This window comes from Lemur catta, chromosome X (genome assembly GCF_020740605.2).
Source record: "Lemur catta isolate mLemCat1 chromosome X, mLemCat1.pri, whole genome shotgun sequence".
NCBI lineage: Eukaryota > Metazoa > Chordata > Mammalia > Primates > Lemuridae > Lemur > Lemur catta.
This window is the reverse complement of record NC_059155.1, coordinates 47,504,434-47,531,458: the sequence shown is the minus strand read 5'-3', so window position 1 is coordinate 47,531,458 and position 27,025 is coordinate 47,504,434. Positions and strand designations below refer to the sequence as shown.

Here is a 27,025-nt window from a genome sequence, read left to right as displayed (position 1 = left end):
CAACAGAGTGAGACTCTGTCTCAAAAAAAAAAAAATACCTTGAGGTTCATGCTCAATTTTTCCCTCTCTTCCAACCCTCACATCCAATCATTCATCATATCCTGCAGAGTTGACCTTCAAAACATCTGAAATTTATATCTCCTAGCCACACTTCTTCCACTGATCTCCAGGCTTTCAGACCTGCCCCTGCCCCCCATCCTTCCTATTGTTCTGAGGATCTTCTCCCTAAGGCAACAGATCTGAGCCTGCCATTCCCTGGTTGGAAAATCTCAGCCTTGTACTTCCTACCCCTACACCTGGGGTCTCCCAGCCCTTCACTTAGTCTTTGAGGCCCAGGTCAAACCCCACCTCCCTTGGTGAACTCTCACACAACCTCCCTACAAACTTGAAATGAGTTTCTTATTCCTCTGCTCTCCTGTAGCACTATTTATTTCATTCTGCCTGTATTATGACTAATTGTGTACTGGTCAGTCTGCCCACTAGCCTGGGAGGCTGCTGGCGACAGGATCCTGGTCTAATTAGTCTGTATCTTTTCTGAAGCATGTCATCTAGGTCCGTAAACATGGTAGGTCCTTAATAGAGGACTACTGGATAGTTTTTTTCTCCTTAAGTGTATAGAAACTTGTTATAAACAGGGCCACATTCCTAGTGGATTCATTCAGAGAGGTGAGAATGATTCTCAAACTGAGGTGGGACACCTGACTTCTTTACATTTTTAGAGATTGGAAGCTATCCAGCGTTGCTCCTCTGTATCCCTCACCCCTCCAAACATCACTCTCCCTCTACCAGAGAAGGCAAAAGACAACTTTAACTCTTTATTTGAAACAAACAATTTCAGAGACAGGTTAGTCATGACAACAGCTTCTCACTACAACACAAGGGTGGGCATGGCTCACTGAAGGGACAGGCCAGGCGCCTCGGAACAATATATACAGTTTAAACAGTGGCTAAACTGGTGACGGTTATAAAAACACAAAAAGGAGGCTGGGGAACAGCAAAGCCAACAGGGAAAGAACTGGGTACCCCCTTTGCCAGACACTAATAGTTTTCTGGGACCTCAAAGGCAAGATGGGGAAGAGAGAAGATACAGGCAGTGGGAGCTGCCCACAGCTCCTCACCTATCCTTTGACCACAGATCCCATCCTGCATGACCCAGGACCCCATAGACCTGGCCTGGTTCTTATGATGGGGGAAAACAAGAGTGGAGAACCCAGCCCCAACCCAAGTCAGAAGGTAGTTTTTGCCTTGGGAGCTCTGTCCATTGAACTAAAGGGAGGCAGTTACAGAGGGGGGCTAAGCATGTTGACACCATGACTCATGCCAACCTAAGATGGCAGAGAGAGACAAACACATAAACCAAGGGGACAGGAATCTGCACAACAGGAGTCTGCTCCCCATACTTAGAGTCATTCTCTGCCTCTGAGGAAACGAAAGCATTTAGAAGTTTGTTTTTTTTTTTAATTGCAGCACCAAGGGTTGGTGCTTGCTGGGGTGGGGTGGGGTGGGGAACACGGTGGTGAGAGGGTGCCAGCAACCAATTATCTCACAGGAGGGGAAGAGTGTCTAAGCTTTGTGTTTTAGGTAAATGGTCCCCTCGTTACTTTCATAGTTTCTCTCATACCTTTCAGACACGACCCTTTTGAGTGGTACTGGGGAAGAGTGGAAAAGGGAGTGAGCACAGGGAAGAGAAGGCAGCTGGGTTCTTCCCTAGGTCACACCTAGGAACAAGAGGCTTTACCTACATGGGATGGGTCAGGAAGCCCAAAGCCAACAGGATCACCAGAGCTATTAACACTCTACACAGAGTCTGGACCCAGGAGAAAGGGTTTACTTTGAAGCATAAAGAAAATGGGCCAGCTGGTTCCTGCCCATCACTGGGAGACCAGCCCCCTGCGAACAAAAGACTGGGGCCCCATGGTTGTCAAGTGGTATGGAAGAAGGTAAAAGCCAGGGGTTCCTAGAGAAGGCAGGGAATGGGTGAGTGGAAAGGGGCAGTCAGGGCCCTTCAGAATGAGTAGCAGTGGTTCCTGGGCCAGTCACAGTGTGGGACATGGCCACAGGACAGACACTGATGTGAAAGATGGATTCGGATGGCACATGGGTTTAGTCCAGGTCTTCCTCCCCAGGACGACCCAGTTCCTCATAAATCTCGCGCACAGCCAGGATGCGATTGAGCATGCTCTCCAACATGCTGCGGTCCATGGGGATCACAGAATACCAGAGAGGTGACTCGGCGATGCAGGACCGCTCAGGTTGCAGGTAGAACACATCGTTGCGAGTCCGGAGGCTTTCAGGACTGTAACAGTGGGGTTGGAGGTGGGCATGGGGGCGGTAGGACAGAAGGTCAGTACCGAGGCAAAGTAAATCCCTTGGGTCCCCATGGTAATGCTATTTCTGCCAACCTTCCAACTCACCATTTTGAAAGATAGAACTCATAGAACTTGACAGGGCAGCGGAGGGGATTCATGCGGTTTTCACGCTGCTCTAAGATGGGGGCTTCATCTTCTCTCTTCCGTTTGCCAGGACCTGTGTCTGTAGGGGAGGGATAAAACTCAGACTCGTGTTAGGAGCATAGGTCAATGAGCCACCTCCAAGAGCACAGTCCAGGGCACAGGGGGAAGCCTCAGGACACAAAATACAGTCTCATAAAGACATAAAGGCAGAAGTGTTGATCAGCCTCTCCACACCAACCGAACATCCTGCTGGGGTATTGCTCTACAACCCTCCCCCCACTCACTGCAAAAATCTCTTTATAATCTACCCCAAGTTGGTTTCTTGAAGAGGTAATCTCAGAAGTTATACCAAAAACTGATAAAACAGACCCTACTGCAAGGATGAGCTTGCCTTCCGGGACAGAGAAACAATAGTGGTCTCAATCCTCTGTGTGTTAACCAAGGTAGAGGAACCTTAGGAACTGCACTCAGAAAGGATGGAAACCTGAGTGCAGTTCCTGTTCTGCCTGATAGCAAAGAATCATGGCAAGCCTGTCATTCACTCTATTCTCCCCCACAGCCAGACAAACCCAACAGCTTCCTAGTCCACCACCCAGAAAAAGTAGGCAAGCAAGTAAACTGCCTTAAATGAGCAAAGGCAGGAAACTGGCCGCCAGGTGACCTCCTATTTATGCAACAGCCACTGCCCATCAGATAGAAGGACTAGCCATGTCCACCTTTTCTGTAAACACAGGGACGAAAGGAGAGGGAAGCTAGTGGCAGAGGAGAGAGCCGGCCCAGCAGGCATGGCAGGGCATGGTGGGGCTGGAAGGGGAAAGCGGAGAAAGGGAGAAAGCAAAGGAGCGGGGCAGCCTCCTACCTCGCCCTTTCCTCTGGCGAACTGGGGCATAGTAGCGGATGCTCACCACCTTGGTGGTGCCCCGAGGCGTGGTACACTTGCGGGACTGCCGCACCACGTTGGTGAAGGAGAGCTGCATGTGTTCCTCAGCTGTTTGCAGCCCAAAAAACTTGGTGTTGAAGAACATGAGGGTGTTGAGGAGCACAAAGGGTGAGTAGACCCCGAGCTGCTTACACTCCCAGAGGTGCTCCTCCTCCACTCGGGAGAACACCGTATCTGCAATGGTCACAGGGGAGGGGCCGGTCAAACGGGATCTACTACCCCAAATCCAACCACTTCTCATCCCAAGTGCCCTGTTCATGAGTATTTCTCACACACTTCTCATCCAGTGAGTGACCACAGTATTTAAACCCTGACACAACACTCCACTCCACAGTAGGACTGGGTTTTTTTTTTTTTTTTTATAAAAATATACTTCCCACCTACATTTGGAGCTTCTCTTACAATTTCTCGCTTTCTTTCTTCACTTACCACCCAAACCCAGGCCATCTTTTTTTTCTGTCCCAGAGATAGCCCTTCAGACCTAAGTCTTGACTGTCTCATCATGTTTAAAGACAGGTGCTCCTGCTCCTCTAGCCCTTAACCCTGAGTCTTCCTTCTACACACTCCTGCCCTTGGACACATCGTGAAGAGTGGCAGACCAAACAGCACATTACTCTTGGGATGGTGTATTGGAAGAATGGGAGAAAGTCCCTGTCCCTTACTATTGGGGAGGAGTGTGGGCTGCCAGGTACTCAGAGACTTGTTGAGTTCTTGAACGAAAGTCAGGTAGTAAAGGTCCGTGAAAATATTCACCATTCGGTTATTTTCCAGCAAATACTGTGGAAAGAAAAACAGACACACATAAAGCCAGACTGTAGGTCCTAGAAGAAAGACAGTGATGCCAAAAGCCCCTTGATAACTAGGAGACGATGAGAAACAGTTGCTTGATTAGGTGACCCAGAGCACTTTCCTCTAGGTTTACCTACCACTCTGAGGTACTGACACTTTGCTGGAAGAGGAGGCTGCTTGGAGGAGATGTTCTTTAGACGCCCAGACCCCCTCGTCAGGTAATGCATGGCTGACCTCTCCCAGTGGGAACCAAATACTACCCTGCCACTCAAGGAGCCCAGATCCATCCATCCCTCTCCTCCTAGAATGGGTTTAAGGATTACAAAGGGGACCCAGATGGCAATGAAGACTGCTCCTTGGCCAACAGTCCTGGAATGCAGCTTTGATTTTGGAAGAGTATTCACATCTCACATCCTATTTGGACTAGGAGATTAAACGCAAGCTGCCTTCTTGGGGTAGGGAACAAAGTAAGGAACAGGGAGGGGGACAGAATCACTTCTGGTTGGACCCCGCCTGCTGTGTTGAGGGACAGAAAGTGAGGTGGTGTGCGAGGGGTACCTGCTGGATGCCAAGACACAGATAGTAGATACTGTCAGGTTCATATCGTTCGCCATTGGGTCGAGTGATTTCTCTCACAAACTGGGCCAGACCGTAGTTGAGCTCAGCAGCTGAGCAGGCGAGAATATCCTCTTTGATACGCATGGGTTTGGCTGCAGTGATATGTAGTGGAGGTGGATGGGATTAAGCAAAACTCCACATGGAGAATTTCACTTAGCTCTACCACCATTAACCCCTTCATCCCTTAGTCATGCCTCACTTCTGAACAAACCCCCCCACAACCCCCACGATTACAAACAGAGCCCTCTGCCTTGAACCTAGACAGCATCTCCCTTTCATCTACAACTCCTTCCCCATCTTCACAGGGCATCCTTAAGTGATCACACCCTTATCACTCCTAGACATCTTCAGCTGAATTACAGGCTCAGCTCCTTCTTCCCCTTCCTCTCCTGTCTGCCCCGCCTTCCTCCCCTGGGTACTTACGACCAAAGCGCAGCTCATCACCCTTGCTGGTTTCTCCATTGGCATATTTTGACTGTACCCAGCACTTCCAAGCATTGACACCATATGAATAATTGAGTCCAGTACAACTAGGCTGGCTGCTCATAGAGTCCCGGGAACAGCTTTCCGAAAGCACCAGCCGCTTCTGACCCTGGAGGGAAGAAAAAGGAGGGGGATGGCAGAGCTAAGGCCAGGGGTACCATGGAAGCTAGTCAGCACAGTGTTTACCACTGGGGGGGGTGCTGATGTAAGGACACAGCAAACTTCTAAAGCACAGAGCCCCAGGAACAGCTTTGATGACCTTGTGAAGTGGCAGGACAGCAAAGTGTGGCTACATCTCAGTACTCCTAGTGTAGGAGAAAGGCGGTTAGCAAAGGTCAAACTATGGCTGCCAGCTTGGCTATGAGAACACCCTCTCCTCTTTGAGCCTCCATACTTCTTTCGTGGATATAGTAGCTCCAGCCCTTACCTTCCTCATGGTTCGGGGAAGGTCTTGTTCAGTAGACACATCCTCAGGCCCAACCAGGCCACAGTCAAAGAGGAAGTCTACACTGGGGTTAATGTCCAAAGGATCTAATAGAAGGGAAAAAAAGAAGAAATCAATTTCTTAAGATCTCAACCCTGTAGTCTTCCTACCCTACCCCTGCTATTTGCCCACTTGACTCAAGATTATCCTCTCAGACAGCTTCATTGTACTCAATAGGATATTTGGTACAGCAAAGCTATACCAAAGACCATGCTCAGAGGCACAAAAATACAAAACATGAACATTCACAACAACATGAATATGATCAACACTACTGAACTGTACACTTAAAAATGGTGAAGACGGCCAGGCGCGGTGGCTCACACCTGTAATCCCGGCACTCTGGGAGGCCAAGGTGAGAGGATTGCTTGAGCTCAGGAGTTTGAGACCAGCCTGAGCAAGAGTGAGACCTTGTCTCTACTAAAAATAGAAAAATTAGCTTGGCGCCATAGCGCACACCTGTAGTCCCAGCTACTTGGGAGGCTGAGGCAGGAGGATGACTTGAGCCCAGGAGAATGATGACACCACCACACTCTACCCGGGGCGACAGAACAAAACTGTCTCAAAAAAAAAAGGGGGGGAAGATGGTAAAATTTTATGTTATGTGGTTTTTACCACAATTAAAAAATTTTATTTAAACACAAAAAACCAAGACCCAGGAGTCTGAAACAGTGCACCTATCCTGGTATCTCTAGCACTACTCCCTGTGAGAACTTTCTATCTTGGAGTCACCCACCATGAGCACTGTTTAGGGTCACGCTCAGGGACACAAGGAACACTCCTTTCCTGATGGCATAAATGCTACTGTACTCAGCGGGCATGCTTCAAATCCTACTCACTCTTAGGAAAGTCTGCCTCCAAGTCTTGCCCAGGCTCATCCAAGACATTGGCCATCTTGACAGCCATGGCCAGGACATCATCTCGAGCTGGCCCAAACAGGTCGCAGTCCTCCAGAAGTCCCTCTGCACTCTGGTTGCTCACAAGATCTGGGAGGCAGAGAAGTTGCCTCAGTGGCCGCAGCTCCAGCAGAGCACCCTCACAGGCTTTCAGGGGCTGATCCCAACTATCCTCCCATTCCACTAGGCACCAAGATCACCAACCTCTGCCCGCTCAGGCAGAGACAGACTGGTATCACCCTGTCTCCCTCATTGCTACCATCCATGGCATACCACAAAGGTCAGATGAGGCCTTGTCTAACTCCTCAGCCTCTGCAATCATTTCTGCCATAGCCAGGATGTCGGCCTCCAAGGGGTTGGAAGGGATCTTCACCTTCAGCTCCTCAATGGTCTCCACAATCTTGTCTGTGCTCTCCAACGTAGTAGGCAAGAACATGGGCACAGGCACCTGGATGCACAAATCCCAACTAAATGTCAAGAATCATACCAGCAGATGAGAAGGACAGCTGATGAGATTAAGGGGAAGGGGTGGGTTTCACACCTGAAAGGGTGAAGGAGGACCTAGCTAAGCAGGGCAGGGAAACTTACCGGGATTGGCATTGAGAAAGGCACCGGGACTTTCTGGCAGTACAGATGCATAGGCACGGGCACAAAGATGGGCACTGGGATGGGCAGCACAATCACCTGTGGCTTCCACTCTTCTGCTCACAAGAAAGAGGCCTTCTCAGAGCCCCTGCTAAACCAGTCACATCTGACCCAGGACCTGATGCTTGCTTGTCACCCCCAAAAGCTCTAACATGTGCTCAGTGTCACAAAATTGCCCTTGAACCAAAGGTTGAAAGACAACTCTGTGATTTTAGGACAACCATATGCATGATACTTCAGCCGCCTAAGAAATCCCTTTGCCCAGCTCCTGGACATAGGGCTGGAGGCCTAGGACTGTGGAACACAGCCAGTGGTGTCTAGGTACCCTAGCTCACCTGTCTGACTCCCTTTGGACTTCATCTCCACCTTGCAGGAGACTCCTCGATTCTGCATCAGCGGCTTACACATGGCAGCTTTGTTTTTGCGGGGTGTTGCTGGGGGCGGCAGGGGTGGAGGAGGGGTGGGAGCAGTTGAAGCTGATCGAGTCTTCACAGGGATCTGTAGAGACAAAGGAACCTTAGTGCCCTGAACTACAGTACCTTCCTCCAAGATTATCCTCCCCCTTGCCTTTTGCCCTGACCTTGCCCAAATTCTCATTTTCCTCTGGGGTCCTCACTGTGTTGCTGTTCTCCACTTTGGTTTGAGAGGGTGTCTGGGGCTTTGACTCAGGAGACTGACCTGTAGATCAAAACAAATGAATGCTCTCATCTGAGGAACTAGTTCTCCATTTTCCTCACCCCTGTTCCAGGAAAGCTTCATTAAGAGGTACACCAAATATAAATGGGAAGTCTGGGATTTCCCCTCCTTGCCATCCCAAGTCTAGTTTTCTCTAGGCCCCAGCAACAGTGGCCAAGAAGATTCTTTGTGCCTGGCTGCCAAGAAGAATGAAACATTACATTTTCCCCAAAACCCTACAATTTGAGACCTTCCATTTAGATGACCCCCAGGAGTTTGGTATCCCTGGAGTTGCGGAGGGGCCGCAGTAACATTCTAGAAACAACAGTCTTCGGTCTCACTAACGGTAGAGCTTATGCTGACATGTCCTTGTCTCAGAAAACTAACCACAAGCCCCATCCTACCTCGATAGGTACCTACTACCTAAAAATAGATCCTTTATTGAAAATCAGTAGAATCTAACTCCAAGATGCTTGCAACAAGAGTCCCCCCTGGTAACTGCAGGGTTCAGAAGCCAAAAGAGAGCACAGTTACCAGGAGCTCTGGCCAGGGATGAGGTGAATGCATGGAGGAAGAAGAAAGGAGCTGGGCCTAGGCCAGCTCTGAAAGAGTGTGCCTCCTGCCCCAGGACTCACTGTTCAGGAGGCTCTCGGGCCCACTCTGGGTATCCAAGTTGGGTTGGTTCTGCTGGCTGTAGAAACGCAGCAGACACTGTTGGTTGCAGAAATGACGGATCTGCCCACGCCAGTGAATGGTCTCCAGCAGCTTCCCCTGACGTTTACAAGCATGGCACCGGGCAGCCTGAAGGTGTCAAACAGGATGGTCAGATCTGCCTCCCTAAAATGTGCTGGACCCTTTCCCCTGGGATAAGCCATGCTCCTCCCATGAAGATTGGCTCCCCTCCCTGGAGATCTACCCACACCCTGATCTCACTACAACAGCCATGCTCCCCGCAGCCCTCTTTCCCTCCTTGCTCATGTGCCGACCCTCCTTACCTTGCAGTACCACAGCAGGTACTTGCTCTTACAATCCTCACTGCAAAAGTCCCAGGTGCTGCCATCCAGTTGCTCAGTGACTCCACGCTGGCAGGTCTGGGAGCAGTAAGTACAAGTGATACAGCACAAGCCCAGCTTCTTAGTGAAATCCTGTTTGTACAGCAGCACACAGCCTGGAAAAATGGGAAGAGGGAAAAAGAGTCCAGAGATACAGAGATACCCAAGGACATGAGATCCAACCTTTTCAAGGTGCTACACTTGAAACCTCTGTCTAAACAGCCCTTTGTGCCCAAAACCTTAGGACAGATGGAAGCAGAACATCTTGAGCAGAAGGCCCTGCCCCATGGACCACTTTCCAAGCCTCCCTCCCTTCTCAGCCATTCTTCCTGGCTGTGAGGTACAGGCCCTTCTGCCCCTTCCCCATTTCCTTACCTTCGCTGCAGAAGCTTTTCTCTACCCCACTGAATCGGAGTTTCTCATGCAAGAGTTTCTCCTGTCGACAATGTTCACACTGGGACACCACACCCCGAAGGCGCTTGAAGTCCTCACAGCAATCACGGCAGCAGAACTGGAACACCTGGTCCTGAGGTGGGGGCATAGGGCGGGGAGGACAGAGCTGTGACATCTGAACCTGGCAGGAGCCAAGTGGAAGGACCCCTTCAGACAGATGTCTAGTCATATAGCAAGATGTGGGTGGGGATAGGGATCTTACCTGCCAGTCCAAGACCTCAGGCTTGCCACTGAAGAGGCTATGGCAGTAGTGACAGCTCAGGTGAATGCCCCCCTCAGGGCTTGTGCGCTGGAGGGAAGGAAGACAAGTAAGGGAGGGGGAAGATGTGTAGTGGTGGCAGGGAAGGGGAGTCAGGCTTGTTCTTTGCTCTGCCCAGGCCTACCTACCCCGATTCTCCTACCCTCTCTACGTCACCACACCCTTTTATCCCTGATCCAGGGTCTGGAGTACCTGGAACTTGGTCCAGCAGCTGGGGCTGCAGAACTGGTAGACTGTGCGGTCAACCTTGTTGTAGTAACAGGGGTCAGAGAGGCTGCGGCGGCAGAAGCTGCAGGGTCGGGGAGGGCCTGGGGCATAGAAAGAAAGAGAAAGAGAGAGAGGGAAAGAGAAAGAAAGGAGAGAGAAAGAGAGAGAGAGGGAGGAAGGGAGGGAGGGAGGGTAGAGAAGGAGAGAGAGGACACACAGAAGCTGTAAGGCAGTGCAGAGACGCAACAGAAAATCCACGGGAAGATGTGGTTGGGGCTGAGGTTGGGCAGCAGGGATTACTTTAGAAGAGGGGAGTATGGGAGGTATAAGGAAGGCCAGCAGGGGTCTCAGAGAAGAGGGCTTTTGCACCTACCAGTAAGCCCTGCCTGCTTCACTTTGTAAGAAGTGGTACAGCACAGGGAACAGAACAAGCTGGTCTTGCCATTACGATCCACATGTGATAGCATCTCAAAGTTCTTACACAGGGTCTTGCACCAGACACATGGGTACACACGTGTGTTTTTCTGTGAGGATGGGGAAGGAGAGGCTGAGGCTGGATTTGTCCCTTCACTTTTATTTTTTAAATTTTTTAAACATGAAATATTTCAGGCATACAAAAAAAGTATAGATGATGAGATAACAAACACCTGTGTATCCACCAGCCAGCTTCAAAAATAAAACATAACAGATACAATTGAAACCCCCTTTATTTGTTTTATTTCTCCCAGCCCTCGACCCATCAGGCACCTTTATTTATCACCCAAGAACCACACCCCCTTCCACAGCCCTCTAATGCACTACTCCCTCGGCCCCACCTTCTTGTACGCCCCCAAGCAGGTTGTGTTGCAGAACCGCTTTTGTTGGCCCTCATGGAAGAGGAGCTCGGGGCCAGGGCTCCCGGTCTTGGTGTAGATGTAAGCCCCGCACTGGTCACAACAGTTGGTTTTCAGTCCCTTGTTGGCCCGGAATTTGGAGAAGCAAGAATCGCTGCAGAGCCGGTGCACCACGCTGCCATTGCTGACCTCATGCAGGACCTGCCACACATACACATACCCTGAGCTAGGGCCTGGCCACCACCGCCCACCCCAATGCAAGGACAGCCCCCCACCTCACCCTAGACCTTCACAGCAGACAGTGGGCCCAGGGACCCCCCCAACCTGCACATCAGGCTGCCGACTTGATGGTGAGGTCCTGGGAGGCCAGCTGCGTACATCCTGGAGAAGCTCTATCCTTGAATATGCTCCCTCATGATGGGTGCCTTTCCTCCCACTCCCTTTTTCCACAGGGCCTGGCCCCTGAAGCCCCAGGATTGGAGGGGCAGGTCAGGGCTGGCCAGGCTCTGTAAATCAGCCCCCACCTAGTGTTCTCACCTCTCCAGTCTTCTGGCATATGCTGCAGCGAGTGGCATCGGCGGGATCCCCAGACTGGGGGATTGGGCGCTGCTGCTGGGCCTCATACAAGGAGAGACAGACAGACGTGCAGAACTCATGGAAAGAGCCACCTGAACCAGTCTGCGCCACAACTGAGTCCTTGGTATTCCAGATCTCCCTAGAGGTGGGAACAGATTTGAATATTCACTCAGGACCACCCTCTCATTTCATCAGCTTCCACCCTTCCTCTGGGATCAGTGACCACAGAGCCAAATACTCTGACACTCCCTAAATTGCTCTCTCCCAGCTCCATTCCGCTAAGTTCTTACCAATAGTCACTGTCTTACCCATACTCCCGCCTGATGCCTGATCCCTGATCCCCACCCCAGGGCCCTCACGTACTTCTTGCAGAAAGTACAGGTCTTTTTGCCCGAAGGCTTCTTGGAGAAGGTGGTGAGACAGGATGAAGAGCAAAAGAGCTGAGGCAGCCCCTTGCGCTGATAGGCCGTCTGCCCCTTCTGCAGCGGCGTCCGGCAATGTGCACAAGTCATCTTGGTGCCAACCGCAGAGCGCCCGGCCCTTTGTGCCACGCTTGAGCGTAGGGACATGCGAGGAGAGCGTCGGGGCCGGAATGGCACAAAGTCCTCATCATTGGGGTCATCTACCATGGCATCAGAATCCTCATCTGACACTGGAACTGAGGAAGTTGAGGGGCAAGAGGACACGAGAAAAGGTCTCCAGCTATCCCATGACCAACAGTTCAGTCCCTATCCTGGAATCCCTGTTGTTCTGTCGTTGGCAACCCACCCTGTTACACTGGTATCTTAAGCCACTGGTGTCTCCTTGGTTACTCTGGAATCTCCCAGAGAGGGGATGGGAGGGGCTCTAAGTGAGAAGATTCAGGGACAGGGATGGCATAGCTGAAACAGGAAACTCTCCATTCTCACTGCTCTTCAATTTCCCCCACTGTCCCTGGTTCCCATGCTGACCCATAGTGGAGGAAATAGGCACTTCACGCTCTGCATGGAGCCCACTTTCGGCTCTTCTCCACATCCAGAATTCCCAAGTCACACTTCCTCAAGTCCTACTTACTGCTCTCAGTGGAATCCACAACCTCGGGTTTTGGAGGCTCTGCTCTCCTAACGCGCTCGCTTCTCTTCTGTACCTTGGAAACATGGGGAGGGAGGAAAGCTGACACCAGGGGCAGGCTAACACCAGTACAGGGGGTTTGGGGGGGGATAGGTGATAGGAGGGGGAAGGGAGAGTGGGGACCCTTGGCCCAACCCTTAGGAGGAGGGGAGAAAAGCAGGCTGGACTTTCTCCTTAAGAAGCAGTAGACACAAGAGCTCCCTCCCTCCTCCTAACTCTCCTTACACACACTCTCCACAGAACAACATCTGGGAGGGAAAATGAAGGGTCTGTCCTTCCCAGAGCTATAGGGGGAACCAGACTGCTTCCAATCCCCTCCCCCCCTCACCCTCTCAGGCGGCTTCTCACTGGCCTTCCCAGTCAGGCCATCTCCTGCAAAGGAAGCAAAAGGCAGCCTAAATGTTGAGCCTGCCCTCACTACCCCCTCCCTGGCCCAGCCCCCGCCTCCATTCCTGGGGAAGAACTTACTCAAAACTGAAAGGGAAAACGCAAGTGCCTGTGGCTTCTTGGGGCCCCTCTCAGGGTTACCTCAGGCTCTGCACTAAGGGGGAGGGGGGCGTGCAGCTATTCTCCACAAAAAAAAAAAAAAAAAAAATTCTACCCTTCCCACCAGCTTTCTGTCCTAATCCTTGGGAGGTAAGGAAACACAGGTAACATACCTTTCATAGAGAATTTATATTTTGCCAACAAAAAACAAACATAACCACCCAAAGGTAGCAAGAGGAAAAAGAAGCACCAATGTATGGGTAGGTTCCCCTGGACTCGGGTGGTTATGTAAGTCCCAAGACCCTGGTCACAGCCTGGGAGAGGCACACCACTAGGTAGAACAGGGGAGAAACCAGAGCCCCTCAAGTTTAGGCTGTCCTCCCCCATCAGAGAATCGATCCTAAATCCTGCATTTCTACCATTCCCCTGAAATTATGCTGTTGGGGGCTCCAGAACCTAGTTACCATTCATCAAACCCAGAAACCCCACTCCCATCTGGAAAGAAAAAGCTGGAAAGATCTTAGACCCAAGAAGCCTAATGTATTCCCCCAAATCCTGAAGGAAGGCCCCTAGCACCAAAAGCCCACTGGGATAAGAAAAAGGGAACCTCTCCCACCAAATTCATTCCTCCCAGCCCACTCCCTGAAACCTCACCCCATTCCTCCTCCATAGCCCCTGCGCTGCCCCCTACTCCTACTTTCCTTAATCTTCATTGACATACACCCCCACTCCTCCCTCCCAAACCCCAACTCCTTTCCCACACACATCCCTACTCATCTCTCCACCCTCCTCCTCCTCCCCCTAGTTCCCAAAGCTCATAGCCACCCCTCCTTACCCTCACTCTCTACCCAGCTTTGATTTTCCAGATAATTAGGCAACCTACCTGGCAAGGAAGGATGTGCAGGGGGGCTAGAGCCCCCAGGTTTGGTCTGAGAATTGTTGATTCCATCCCCCAGAGTCTCTCCCACTGAAGGGCTAGGGGGGCCATTTGGGCTCTGTGGCTGCCCTTGGGGAAGCTCCTCCTCCTGCCCAGGAGAGCCCCTTCTTGTGGTAGCTATGGAGGTGGTCTCCTCCTCTTCAATATGGGGGGACTGCAGGGTTATTGGAGAATCTGGAGCCAAAGGCTCTAGCAGCTCCTCAGGTGAAGAGGGATTTGCCCCAGCCCCTGGGTCAGGTGGCACCACCTCACGGGTCTGGCCCCCTGGTCCAGGCTCTAGGGTCTGGTCTCCCGCATCCCATGCAAGGGTCCCTCCAGGACCATGGTCCACCTCTGGGGGAGAGGGGGCTTTATAGAGCAGCCCCCCCAGCCCCAGTAGCTCAGTGGCTCCATCCAGGACTCCAGGGTCTTTTTCCAGGCCAGCAGGGGTATCAAGCAGGTCCAGGCCTCCCGAGGAAGGAGAAGGGCCAGGGGGGGCCCATCCTCGAGTTGGGGCAGTCTGGGATTCCAGTAGATCCTCTCCAAATTCCATGTCTACTGGAAGGTCTCCAGCCAGGGGCTTCTCTGGCAGGGTCAATGGGTCAAATGGACTGGGGAAATCACTGGGGTCCATGAAGATGGCTGGATATGGGCTGCAAATTTGGGGTAGAAGAGAGGGCAGTAGAGGTGGTCTTAGCCAGAATCCCTTCTTATATAGGCTCTGGGACACACCCCATCATCCACTTGGATTTCTCATGAACAGCCCCCCACCACCAACCGAGAAGCATTTCCACAGGCTTTAGTCCTATGACCACTCCCCCCCCCATACAGCGCCCACTGTGGGGAGAGGCGTTCCCCCGCCCTGGCCCACTGCCCACACTCTCCAGGCAGTCGGTCCTTCCACCGCCCACCCCTCCAACTGCAACTCCCAGTTCTCCTCCCCACTTACCTTTCACCCCCCCCCAACTCGAGCTGAACGCCCCCTTAGAGACTCCTAGGGCCGTCGCCACCAGGAGCCTTTCCCGCCCCCGCGATCTCAGTTTCTATTCCCTCCCCACTCCTAGAGCCCCCCAGCTCCCCAGTCTTCACCCACCCTGTCTGGCCCCACCCCCCCTCCCCGCGTTGTAGGGTCCTCCCTCAGCCCTTCCCCCGCCCCCACAAACTGCCCTTCCTAACCCCTTCCCCGCTAGTTACCTTTCGGGGTCGCGTGCTTCCTTAGCCCCGTCCCCCTTTCCTATTGCTCCCCGAGTCCTCCCTTCTCCTGTTGCCCACCCCCCACCTTAGGCATTTACAGGAAGACATTTTGGAGCTACGATCTCTCCTCAGACCCCCCTCCCGGCTACTGCGAGATCCTGCCTGCAGGTTCGGTTCGGCTTGTTCAGGCCCGAGCCCTACCTGCGGCAGGGTTAGTGTAACGGCTACAAGCCTAGAACTGCAGACAGCGACGGCCCCGCGCTCCTTCTCCACCTCACTCCCTAGCAGCCGGGACAGGGGTCGCGGCCCCTTTAAATGGCAGCGCCGCTCGCAGCGCCCAGCGCTCTGCACCAGGCGGGCGGGCGGCGCCAGCAACCAACCCCATTGGCTGGCTCCACGAGGGGGCTCGCGAGACAGCGCCGGCCCCCGGCGCGAGACTCCCAGCCCAGTGGCCGCCTGGAAATTGCGGAGTGGAGTATAGTCATTGGAGATGGAGCGTGAGCCCCCGCCCGGGGCCCCGTTAGTTGAGCAGGAAAAGATAGCCTCTGGAGCTTTGAAGCCCGCCCCCGGGAAAGGCGGCGTCCCCTTTCCACCGAAGGGCCGCGTACACTAACCCACAAAAAACACAGACCTACGCACCTGCTTCCCTTACCTGGCTCAACAGTCTCGCCCCCGTCAACACCCGTGCCCGCCCTACCTCCTGGAGCCCACTCTACCCGTGATCCCCTCCTCTCATTCAAATGGTTCCCGGTCCCCTCCCCCTCCCCGTGTCTCTTCGCTTCCCACTCGTGTTCAACCCCCCGGCGCCCGCCCCCCTCAACAGTCCCTACCTACGCCATGCAGCAGGAGCCTGCCAAGATTACCCTCCCCCCATCCCCACCTCTTCGGGGCCCGCCCCCTAGGCGACTGTTAGGGTAGTGAGTGACAGCGGAGGATGGGGGAAGGCAGGGACCCAGCCCTCACGTGCCCCTCCTCCCCTTGTCTGCAGCTTCGGGCCCCCCCTAACCAGTCTGAGAGTCATAGTTATGGGGTGCCTTAAGCTTGGTCACTAGCCTCCCGGGGAGGGTTAAATGGCCCTGGCTCACTGACAACGCCTATGCAGTAACCCTTACTGCTTGATGACCCCCAAACCAGGTCTTGCAATACCACCCCCCACACACACACACTCTCTCAACGGTCTTAGGGTAAGTTCTGGGATCTTCTCCCTGAGTCTTCCTGCAGGAGCTCCTTACATTATCTCTTGAGTAGTTTTCCTGCCTCGCCAGGGCCGATAGCTCCCACGCGCTCGCGCGCTCTCTTTTCCTTCCTCCTTCCCTCCCTCTTTCTGTCCTTGTCTGTCTCTCTCTTTTCGCTCTCTTTCTCTCTCTCTCCTCCTGTCTCTTTTTGTCTCCATCTCTGTGTCTCTGCTGCTCGTACGCACAAGCACGCACGCGCGCTAACACACTCACGCTCCCCCTTCTGGATGGTCCTTAGCGTGTGGGTGTGGCTGAGGTTAGGGCTAGAGAAGTGGAGTAGGGGTAGGTGGCACTAGCTCTGGGCCTGCTGGCTTTAAAAAATGTGTGTTAGGATCCAATCCCAGTCCTCGTTATAGTTACAGTACTTTACAATCGCAGCTCCCCATGTTCCCACTCCAGCCCCTAAGTGCTGAAGAGCATTTAGTAGCTGGATACTAGAGGAGGAGGCTCAGGCTGTAAGGTTTTGTGTGCAGTGCCTATTCTAGCCTGCTTCTTTTATCTCTGGCCTTTCCTCCTTCCTACATTAAGCCTTTACTAACCTTGTAGTCCTCGGGAGTATTACCCACCTTTTTCTCACTCATTTTCCCAGAAACCTTATCCCTCCTAGCTTCCCACGTGGCCTTGAAGTTATCTTTGCTCTCTTCTATAAACACAGATAAAAGCAAGAGTTTTTCCCCTTTAGGTTTCCCAAACCCAGCTTTCTCTTTATCTTAACCTGTATTCTGTGTACCTCTCTCTCACCTTCTGCTTATTTCTATCCTTGTACCTCCCCTTTGCATTTTCTGCTTGTTGTGTCTCAATTGGGCCTTCTAGTTCTTTGGTATCCTCTGCCGTCCTCAACACATGCTTGGATCTTTGGCTGCTGTGGTTGTGGAGAGTGCCTTGTCACTAGCTTTCAAGTTGAGGGAAGACAATCTAAGGGGGTAAATGTGTATTATCAATTCTAGAGGCAGTGTGGTGGCAAAGAGTGGGTTCTGGAGTTGGACCAGATTTCTAATCTCAACTCTGCTTACCCTTTAGCCAGGTGACTTTGGACAAGTCACTTAAGTCACTTGTTTTTTCATCTTTAAAGCAGAGATAAGAAAAAAATCTAAATGTCCGATAATAGAGGATTGGTTAAATCAATTTTGGTTATATTCATACAATGGATGTAGTCATTAACCATATTTTAAAAAAAACTAATCACAGGGAGCATAGAGGATTTCTAGGATAGTGAAACTACTTTGCATGATACTTTAACAATGAATACATTGCTCCTTAAGGGTGAACAAAAGAAAAGAGCAAAAAGAAAAAAGAAAAAAAAACCCAAAACAATGAATACATGTCAGTATACATTTGTTCAAACCTATAGAATGTGCAACACCAAGAGTGAACCCTAATGTAAACTGCAGGCTTTGGTTAGTAATGATGTGTCAATGTAGGTTCACTGACTAACAAATTTACCACTCTGGTCAGGATATTGCTAGTTTTCAGGGGAAGCTGTGCCTGCAGGGGGCAAAGGGTATGTGGGAACTCTCTGTTACCTACCTGTCAGTTTTGCTGTGATCCTAAAACTTCTCTAAAAATGTCCTTATTTAAAAAAACTAAAACTCATAGAACGTACAACACCAAAAGGGAACCCTTATGTAAACTGTGGGCTTTGGTTGATAATAATGTGTCAATGTGGCCGGGCACGGTGGCTCACGCCTGTAATCCTAGCACTCTGGGAGGCCGAGGCGGGTGGATCCTTTGAGCTCAGGAGTTCAAGACCAGCCTGAGCAAGAGCGAGACCCCATCTCTACTAAAAATAGAAAGAAATTATCTGGACAACTAAAAATATATACAGGAAAAAAAAATAGCCGGGCATGGTGGCACATGTCTGTAGTCCCAGCTACTCTGGAGGCTGAGGCAGTCGGATCCCTTAAGCCCAGGAGTTTGAGGTTGCTGTGAGCTAGGCTGACGCCACGGCACTCACTCTAGCCCAGGCAACAGAGTGAGACTCTGTCTCAAAAAAAAAAATTTGTCAATGTCAGTCCATCATTGTAACAAATTTACCAGTCTACCAGTCTGGCACAACATGTTCACAGTCTTCCGGGCCGGTGCCTGTGTGGGCGCAGGAAGTTTATGTACATGTGAATTCTTGAACTCTTGTTTACTTTCAGCTCAGTTTTGCTGTGAACCCAAAACTGCCCCAAAATAAAGTCTATAAAAATAAAAACTTATTGCAAAGATGTGGAAACAACCCAAGTGCCCATCAATACATCAGTGGATTAATAAAATGTGGTATATGTATACCATGGAGATCTACTCAGCCACAAAACCAATGGTGATCTAGCAACTCTTGTATTATCCTGGACACAGCTGGAGCTCATTCTACTAAGTGAAGTATCATAAGAATGGAAAAACAAGCACGGCATGTACTCACCATCAAATTGGTATTAACTGATCAACACTTAAGTGCACATATTGTAACAACATCTGAGGAGGGGAAGGGTATATACACACTTAATGGGTACAGTGCTCAATGTCTGGGGGATGGACATGGTTGAAGTTCTGACTCGGGTTGGGGCAAGGGCAATATATGTAACCGAAACATTTGTACCCCCGTAATATGCTGAAATAAAAATAAATAAATAAATAAAAATAAATAAAATAAAAAGTTATGAAAATGCTCCTGATATAATGTTAATTTTTTAAAAAAGGAGTTAAAATATTATCCTAATTTTGTAGAGGAATTCTATATGCATGTATGCATAGAAAAGGACTAGAAGTAAATACTCCAAAATGTTAAGAATAATTATCTCTGTGTGGTGGGAATATACCTGAGTTTAAAAATAATTTTCTGTATTCTATTTTCTAAATTTTTCCATGAAATATCAATCCAAATATTAATTTCTTCAGAGCACATATTGTTTTTATACATTTGTTCAAACCTATGGAATGTACAAAGTCAAAAGTGAACTCTAATATAAACTGTGGGCTTTGGTTAGTAATGATGTGTCAATGTAGTTTCATCAATTGTACCTACAAGAAAAAATATGAACATTTAGGCCAGGTATAGTGGCTCACACCTGTAATCCTAGCACTCTAAGAGGCCAAGGCCAAAGGATTGCTTGAGACCAGCAGTTTGAGACCAGCCTTGGGCAACATAGCAAGACCCTGTTTCTATAAGAAATAAAAAAAAAATAGCTGGATGTGGTGGCACATACTCATAGTCCTAGCTACTTGGGAGGCTGAGGCAGGAGGATTGCTTGAGCCAAGGAGTTTGATGTTGCTGTGAGCTAGGCTGACACTCTAGCCTGGGCAACAGAGGGAGACTCTGTCTCAAAAAACAAATAAACAAACAGCACTCCTATGGTGCTGTAAGGGCTATAAAACACGTAAAAACTCAGGCCCTGTGCTGGGTGCTGGTGAGGGCTCTTTCACTTTAATTATATGTATTTTTTCTGATTACAAAAATATAAGTAAATGTTCACTGTAAAAATTTTGGAAAGCACAGAATGTCTGAAGAGGAAAGCAGTAATCACTTATATCCTACCACCTGGAGATAATCACTGCTCTTTTTGAGCAGTCATCTATCAATCCAGTCCTTTTTTTAATGCATACACATTTTTACAAAATTGGAATTATATAGTATGTTCTACAACATACTTGTAACAGCTGTATAATATTCCATCATTTGAATATACCATGCTTTGTTTAACCAATTCCGGCTGGATATCAAACCTTATTTTTTCACTACAGGCAAGGCTACATATAACAAATGGAAGTATAATATTTTCTGAATTTAATGATTTCCACAGACATCAATGGGGACTCTGTAGAACCCCAAGTAAAAACAGATATCTGAATGGTTAACTCCGAAAGAGGCATTAAGCTGCAGACTCTTTGGCATTTACCTGATTAGGATGAGGTTCACTCCGTAGAAACAGCTCTGGAACCATATGGGGTTTTTTGTTGTTATTTTGTTTGTTTGTTTGTTTGAGACAGAGTCTCACTCTGTCACCCTGGGTACAGTCCAGTGGTGTCATCATAGCTCACTGCAACCTCAAACTCCTGGGCTGAAGCGATCCTCCTGCCTCAGTCTCCCAAGTAGGTAGGACTACAGATGCACACCAGGATGCCCGGCTAATTTTTCTATTTTTTGTAGAGAAGGAGTCACACTGTTGCTCAGGCTGGTCTGGAACTCCTGACCGCAAGGGGTCCTTCCTCCTGGGCCTCCCAGTGCGCTAAGGATTACTGCCTTGAGCCACTTTGCCTGCCCCCAGGTGGATTCTTATCTAGTGTTTTTTGTTTATTTGTTTGTTTTAGCATTCTAAAGCACCCTGGAATAAAGAAAAGGAAATAGATACTGAAAGAGACTTTGGAGGCCAGGCAGGGTGGCTCAGGCCTGTAATCCTAGCACTCTGGGAGGCAGAGGAGGCGGGAAGATTGCTTGAGCTCAGGAGTTAGGGACTAGCCTGAGCAAGAGCTAGACCCCAAGACGTTGGGAAAATGCTAGAATGTAAACTTCTCAGCAATAGGGACCAGGTCTTACTCATCTCTATCTCCAGCATCTAGCATAGTCACTAGCGGTGGCACTGTTCCTATGTTGAGAACAGGGCCCCATAGCAGGAGGTAAGTGATGCACAAGCCAGAGAAGCTTCATCTGTATTTACAGCTACTTCCCCGTTGCTTGCCATCCCCACCTGCCCCCACCAAGTCCAGGGAAAAAATTGTCTTCCATGAAAATGATCCCTGGTGCCAAAAGGGTTGGGGACCGCTGACTAGATATACAGGAAATATCAATAAAGAAAAAGTGAGTGGCACAGTGTGCAAGATGCTGCCTTAAAGACTGTAAGTGGATGAGATTTGTATTCAACATTGTATATTAGAGGTTCTAGCCAGGGCAATTAGTAAGAAAAAGAAATAATAGTTATCTATTAAGAGAATGTAAAGAAAGAAGTAAAACTGTATCTATTTGCAGATGATATGATTTTGTACATAGAAAATCCTAAGGAATCCACTAAAAAAAACTAATAGAACTAATAAACTAATAGAACTAATAGAACTATCCTACAGCAAGGTTGTAGGATATACAAAAGTCAATATACAGAAGTCATTTATATTTCTATACATTTGCAATGAACAATTTGAAAATGAAATTAAGGAAAGAATTCCACTTATAATAGCATCAAAAAGAATAAAATGCTTAGGAATAAATTTAACAATAGAAGTGTAAAACTTTTATACTCTGAAAACCAGAAAACATTGAAAACATTGTTAAAAGAAATTAAAGAAGATCTAAATAAATGGAAAAACATCCCATACTTGTGGATCAGAAGACTTAATGTTGCTAAAATGGCAATATTCCCCAAATTAACCTACAGATTCAACACAATTCGTATCAGAATCCAACTAAATTCTTTGTAGAAATTGACAAGCTGATTCTAAAATTCAGACGGCATTGCAATCAACCCAGATTAGCCAAAACAGCTTTGAAAAAAAAAAAAAGAACAAAGTTGGAGGACTCACACTTTCTAATTTCAAAGCTTACTACAACAGTAACCAAAACTGTGATACTGGCATAAATATAAACATAGAGATCAATGGAGTAGAATTGAGAGTCCAGAGATAAACTGGTATGCCTACACTCATTTGTTGAAAAACTAATGGTGCTGGGACAATTGGATCTACATGGAAAAGAAGAGGGTTGGAACCTTAATATATAAAAATTAACTCAAAATGAATCAAAAACCTAAATGTAAGAGCTAAAACAATAAAACTCTTAGAAGAAAACAAAGAATAAATCTTCATGACCTTGAATTTGGCAGTGGATTCTTAGATATGACACCAAAAGCAGAGGCAACAAAAGAAAAAATAGATAACTCAGACTCCATCAAAATTAAAACTTTTGTGCTTCAAAGGACATTTTCAAGAAAATGAAAAAACACCCCTATTTAATAAATAGGAAAAAATATTTGTAAATCATACATCTGATAAGGGGCTTGTATCCAAAATATAAAGAGAACTCTTACAACTCAATAATAAAAAAATACAAATAATCCATTTAAAAAATCGACAAAGGATCTGAATAGAGATTTCTCCAAGGAAGATATACAAAAGGCCCAAAGCACATGAAAAGAGCTCAACATCATTAGTCAGCAGGGAAGTGCAAATCAAACTTGCAAGGAAATACCACTTCACATCCATGAGGATGGCTAGAATCAAAGTCAGATAGTAACAAGTGTGGGGAGGAGGTGAAGAAATTGGAACCCTGCTCGTGGGAAGATAAAATGGTATAACTACTTTGGAAGACAATCTGGCAGTTCCTCAAACAATTAAACACAGAGTTACCGTATGACCCAGCATTTCCACTCCCAGTTATCTACCCAAGATAACTGAAAACATATGTTCACACAAAAACTTGTACACAAATGTTTATAGCAGCATTATACATAATAGCCAAAAGGTAGAAACAACAATATACAACTGATGAAGGGATAAGCAAAATACGGCATATCCATACAACGGAATATTATTCAGCAATAAAAATAAAAGAAATAATGATACATTCTACAAAGTAGATGAACCCTGAAAACATGCTGCTCAGTGAGAGAAGCCAGTCACAAAAGACTACATATTATGTGATTCCATTTACATGAAATGTCCCAAATACACAAATCTGTGGAGACGGGGCCAGGCAAAGTGGCTCACATTTGTAATCCCAGCACTTTGGGAGGCTAAGGCATGAGAATTGCTTGAGGCCAGGAGTTCCAGAGTAGCCTGAGCAGCATAGTGAGACTCTGTCTGTACAAAAAAATTTTTAAAAATCTTTGGAGACAGAAAGCAGAATGGGGGTTGCTTAAGGCTGGCGGATGGAAATGGAAGGTGATAGGTAAAGAGTACAGGATTTCTTCTTCTTTTTATAGTGATTCTTCACTATATTCCCCAAGCTAGTTTTGAACTACCGGCCTGGTCTCAAGGGATCTTCCTACCTCAGCCTCTCAAGTAGCTGGGACTATAGGTGGGAGCCACTGTGCCTGGCAAGGGTTTTTGTTGAAGTGATGAAAATGTAAAATTGACTGGCAATGGTTGCACATCTGTGAATATAGTAAAATCCATTAAGTTGTACATTTTATTTATTTTTATTTATTGTTTTTATTTATTTATTTATTTTTGGGAGACAGAGTCTCGCTCTGTTGCCCGGGCTAGAGTGCCATGGCGTCAGCCTAGCTCACAGCAACCTCAAACTCCTGGGCTCAAGCGATCCTCCTGCCTCAGCCTCCCAAGTAGCTGGGACTACAGGCATGCACCACCATGCCCAGCTAATTTTTCCTATATATCTTTAGCTGTCCAGATAATTTCTTTCTATGTTTTAGTACAGACGGGGTCTCGCTCTTGCTTAGGCTGGTCTCGAACTCCTGACGTCCAGCGATCCTTCACCTTGGCCTCCCAGAGTGCTAGGATTGCAGGCATGAGCCACCGCGCCCAGCCAGGTTGTACACTTTAAATGGGCAAAATCTATGGTATATGAATTCTATTTCAAGAAAGCTTTTTTAATTATTATTATTATTATTATTTAGACATAGTCTCACTCCGTTGCCTGGGCTGGAGTGCCATGGCGTCAGCCTAGCTCACAGCAACCTCAAACTCCTGGGCTCAAGCGATCCTTGTGCCTCAGCTTCCTGAGTAGCTGGGATTACAGGCATGTGCCACCATGCCCGGCTAATTTTTTCTATGTAATTTTAGTTGTCCAACTAATTTCTTTCTATTTTTAGTAGAGACGGGGTCTCGCTCTTACTCAGGCTGGTCTCGAACTCCTGAGCTCAAACAATCCTCCTGCCTTGGCCCCCCAGAGTGCTAGGATTGCAGGCGTAAGCCACTGCACCCGACCTATTTTTATTTTTTATTATTTTTTTATTGGTCAAGTGAAGCAGTGGGAGTGGAGAAGGAACAAAGGAATATGTAACTGGTTGTAATCAATTAGTTGTAAACACCACTGCACTTGGACCAATCTCAAGAAAGCTTTTATTTTAAATAAGAACTTATAAGTGGGATCCAAAGAAGTAATATTAACCTAAGTTGATTTCCCAAGGGACAGTGTCATAGAAGAAAATCTTGTAGAGACATGGCAACTCACATAGTCCCTAGTGTGTGTGTCTCATGAAATCAGTTGACTTTCTGGGAGCAGACTGGGAAACGTTGCCTCCGAAGTTGGGAGAGATGTTTGAACAGGACAGAGTAAATGTTAAAGAGTGGAGCAAAGTCAGAATCACATTATTAAGTTTCACTGCCACCTTTGGACTTATGATGATGAAGAAAATTCAGTGCCTTTTCACTAAATTTCACTTATCCTTCCCTTTAAAGATAAGATGAAGATGCCTTATCTTTGCCTGCCTGCCTTTGCTCCCCTCTTATCATTTCTATACTATAAAGCTTAATAAGGAAAACATTACTACAGTTTGAGTTCATTGGGGCTTTTTTCCTATCTCTTTCACCTTTATTCATTCATCCATCAATTCGTCCAATAAACATTTACTGAGTATTTGCCAGGTACTATGCTAGATATTGAAGACAGAGATGAGTAAGACTGGGTCCCTATTGTGGAGAAACTTTTACAGTCTAGCATTTTCCCAATGTCGCTCTAAATGCATACTTCCTTTTCTTTATTCCAGGGCATTTTAGAATGCTAAAAAAACACTAAATAAGAATCTATGTGGTGGCTCATGCCTGTAATCCTAGCACTCTGGGAGGCCGAGGCGGGAGGATCTCTCAAGGTCAGGAGTTTGAGGTTGCTGTGCGCTAGCCTGATGCCATGGCACTCTAGCCCAGGAAACAAAGCAAGATTTTGTCTTAAAAAAAAAAAAAAGAATCTAGGTGGTTCCAGAATTGGTTCTACAGAGTGAACCTCATCCTAATCAAATAACTGCCAAAGAGTCTGCAGCTTAATGCTTCCTTCTATTTTTACTTGGGGTTCTACAGAGTCCCTGTTGATATCTGTGGAAATCCTTAAATTCAGAAAATATTATACTTGCATTTATTATATGTAGCCTTGCCTGTTGTGAACACATAAGGTTTGAGATCCAGCAGGAATTGGTTAAACAAAGCATGATATATCCAAATGATGGAATATTATACAGCTGTTACAAGTATGTTGTAGAACATACTATATAATTCCAATTTTGTAGAAATATGTATGCATTGCAAAAAAAAAAAGGACTAGAGACCGGGCGCGGTGGCTCACGCCTGTAATCCTAGCACTCTGGGAGGCCGAGGCAAGTGGATAGCTCAAGGTCAGGAGTTCGAGACCAGCCTGAGCAAGAGCGAAACCCCGTCTCTACTAAAAATAGAAAGAAATTATATGGACAACTAAAAATATATATAGAAAAAATTAGCCGGGCAAGGTGGCGCATGGCTGTAGTCCCAGCTACTCGGGAGGCTGAGGCAGTAGGATCGCTTAAGCCCAGGAGTGTGAGGTTGCTGTGAGCTAGGCTGATGCCACGGCACTCACTCTAGCCGGGCAACAGAGCGAGACTCTGTCTCAAAAAAAAAAAAAAAAAAAAAAAAAGGACTAGAATGATAGATGACTGCTCAAAAAGAGCAGTGATTATCTCCAGGTGGTAGGATATAAGCGATTACTGCTTTCCTCTTCAGACTTTCTGTGCTTTTCAAAATTTTTACAGTGAACATTTACTTATATTTTTGTAATCAGAAAAAATACATATAATTAAAGTGAAAGAGTCCTCACCAGCACAGGGCCTGAGTTTTTACGTTTTATAGCCCTTACAGCACCATAGGAGTGCTGTTTGTTTGTTTTTTGAGACAGTCTCTCTTTGCTGCCCAGGCTAGAGTGTCAGCCTAGCTCACAGCAATGTCAAACTCCTTGGCTCAAGCGATCCTCCTGCCTCAGCCTCCCTAGTAGCTGGGACTACAGGCACATGCCACCACAATATCCAGTTACTCGGTAATTTTTTGAGGACAGAAATCCTTAGTACTGATAAACCCCATATTATTATGTTTAGTATCTTGAAAGTATTCAAATATTATGTGATTGATAATGATAATTAGAAAAAAAAACGGCCTCTCAAAGCCTTGTTTAGACTTTCTTTCTCTGTTGCTTTGTCTGGCTCCTCTCCTCTTTTTTTCTTTCTTTCTTTTTTTCTCTTGTTATTCCTTTTTTTTTTCTTTTGAGACAGGGTCTGGCTACATCACCCAGGCCTGTCTCAAATTCCTGGGCTCAAGGGATCTTCCTGCCTCAGTCTCCGCAAGCCACCACACTCAGCTACCTGCCTCTTAAATGTACATGTTTTGCAGGCCTAGGTCAACATTTCTTTTTACTTTAGTGTTCTTGTTCCATCATGCCCTCAGCTTCCATTACCAACTTTGGGTTGACAACTCACATATTGTCTATGTCTCCAATCCAGACCTCTCTTCTGAGATTTAACCTACATGTCCAATTGGCTAATAACCAATTAATTACATGTTATCTCCACCTGCACATTCTATATGCACTTGGCCTCAACACGACCAAAACTGTACTTTCCCCCAAATCTTGCTCTTCCTCCTCTATTTCATATCCTGGTTAGTGGTACAACCAGACTTCCAGGCACTTTTTACTCTCTTTTTTTTTTTCTTTTTCTGTCTCTCTTTTTTTTTTTTTTCTTTGAGACAGAGTCTTGCTCTGTTGCCCAGGCTAGAGTGCCATGGCATCAGCCTAGCTCACAGCAACCTCAAACTCCTGGGCTCAAGCAATCCTCCTG

The 27,025-nt window shown here is 47.8% G+C and overlaps 1 protein-coding gene across 3 annotated transcripts; it reads right to left on the bottom strand.

The window, feature by feature from the left end:
• Positions 1 to 801: 801 nt before the first annotated feature.
• Positions 802 to 16,417, bottom strand: ZMYM3 (zinc finger MYM-type containing 3). 3 transcript variants are annotated; one of them, XM_045538653.1, is made up of 25 exons: positions 16,302 to 16,417; positions 13,843 to 14,528; positions 12,802 to 12,845; positions 12,417 to 12,489; positions 11,727 to 12,021; positions 11,325 to 11,502; positions 10,770 to 10,988; positions 10,328 to 10,478; positions 9,940 to 10,055; positions 9,691 to 9,777; positions 9,411 to 9,561; positions 8,979 to 9,151; positions 8,619 to 8,784; positions 7,889 to 7,986; positions 7,644 to 7,806; positions 7,252 to 7,364; positions 6,937 to 7,111; positions 6,607 to 6,753; positions 5,711 to 5,814; positions 5,224 to 5,392; positions 4,741 to 4,892; positions 4,056 to 4,170; positions 3,313 to 3,567; positions 2,415 to 2,532; positions 802 to 2,296 (listed from the first exon to the last, which is right to left on the bottom strand). In XM_045538653.1, exons 2-25 carry the CDS (start codon positions 14,507 to 14,509, stop codon positions 2,104 to 2,106), a joined length of 4,122 nt encoding a protein of 1,373 aa, XP_045394609.1. In that variant the 5' UTR covers positions 14,510 to 14,528; positions 16,302 to 16,417; the 3' UTR covers positions 802 to 2,103. The 3 variants fall into 3 exon arrangements, with proteins under 3 accessions (XP_045394609.1, XP_045394608.1, XP_045394610.1); XM_045538652.1 differs by lacking the exon at positions 16,302 to 16,417 and adding an exon at positions 15,271 to 15,448; XM_045538654.1 differs by lacking the exon at positions 16,302 to 16,417 and adding an exon at positions 15,271 to 15,448 and having other exon boundaries at positions 12,417 to 12,483.
• Positions 16,418 to 27,025: the final 10,608 nt, after the last annotated feature.

Excerpts from the sequence above, each read along its gene's own strand:
- ZMYM3 (XM_045538653.1), bottom strand. The coding sequence starts at position 14,509 with ATGGACCCCAGTGATTTCCCCAGTCCATTTGACCCATTGACCCTGCCA. Across the intron at positions 12,490-12,801 it reads GTGAGAAGCCGCCTGAGAGG|GTACAGAAGAGAAGCGAGCG; the intron begins GTGAGGGGGGGA and ends CATGTTTCCAAG. Across the intron at positions 2,297-2,414 it reads GAGTTCTATCTTTCAAAATG|TCCTGAAAGCCTCCGGACTC; the intron begins GTGAGTTGGAAG and ends CCACTGTTACAG.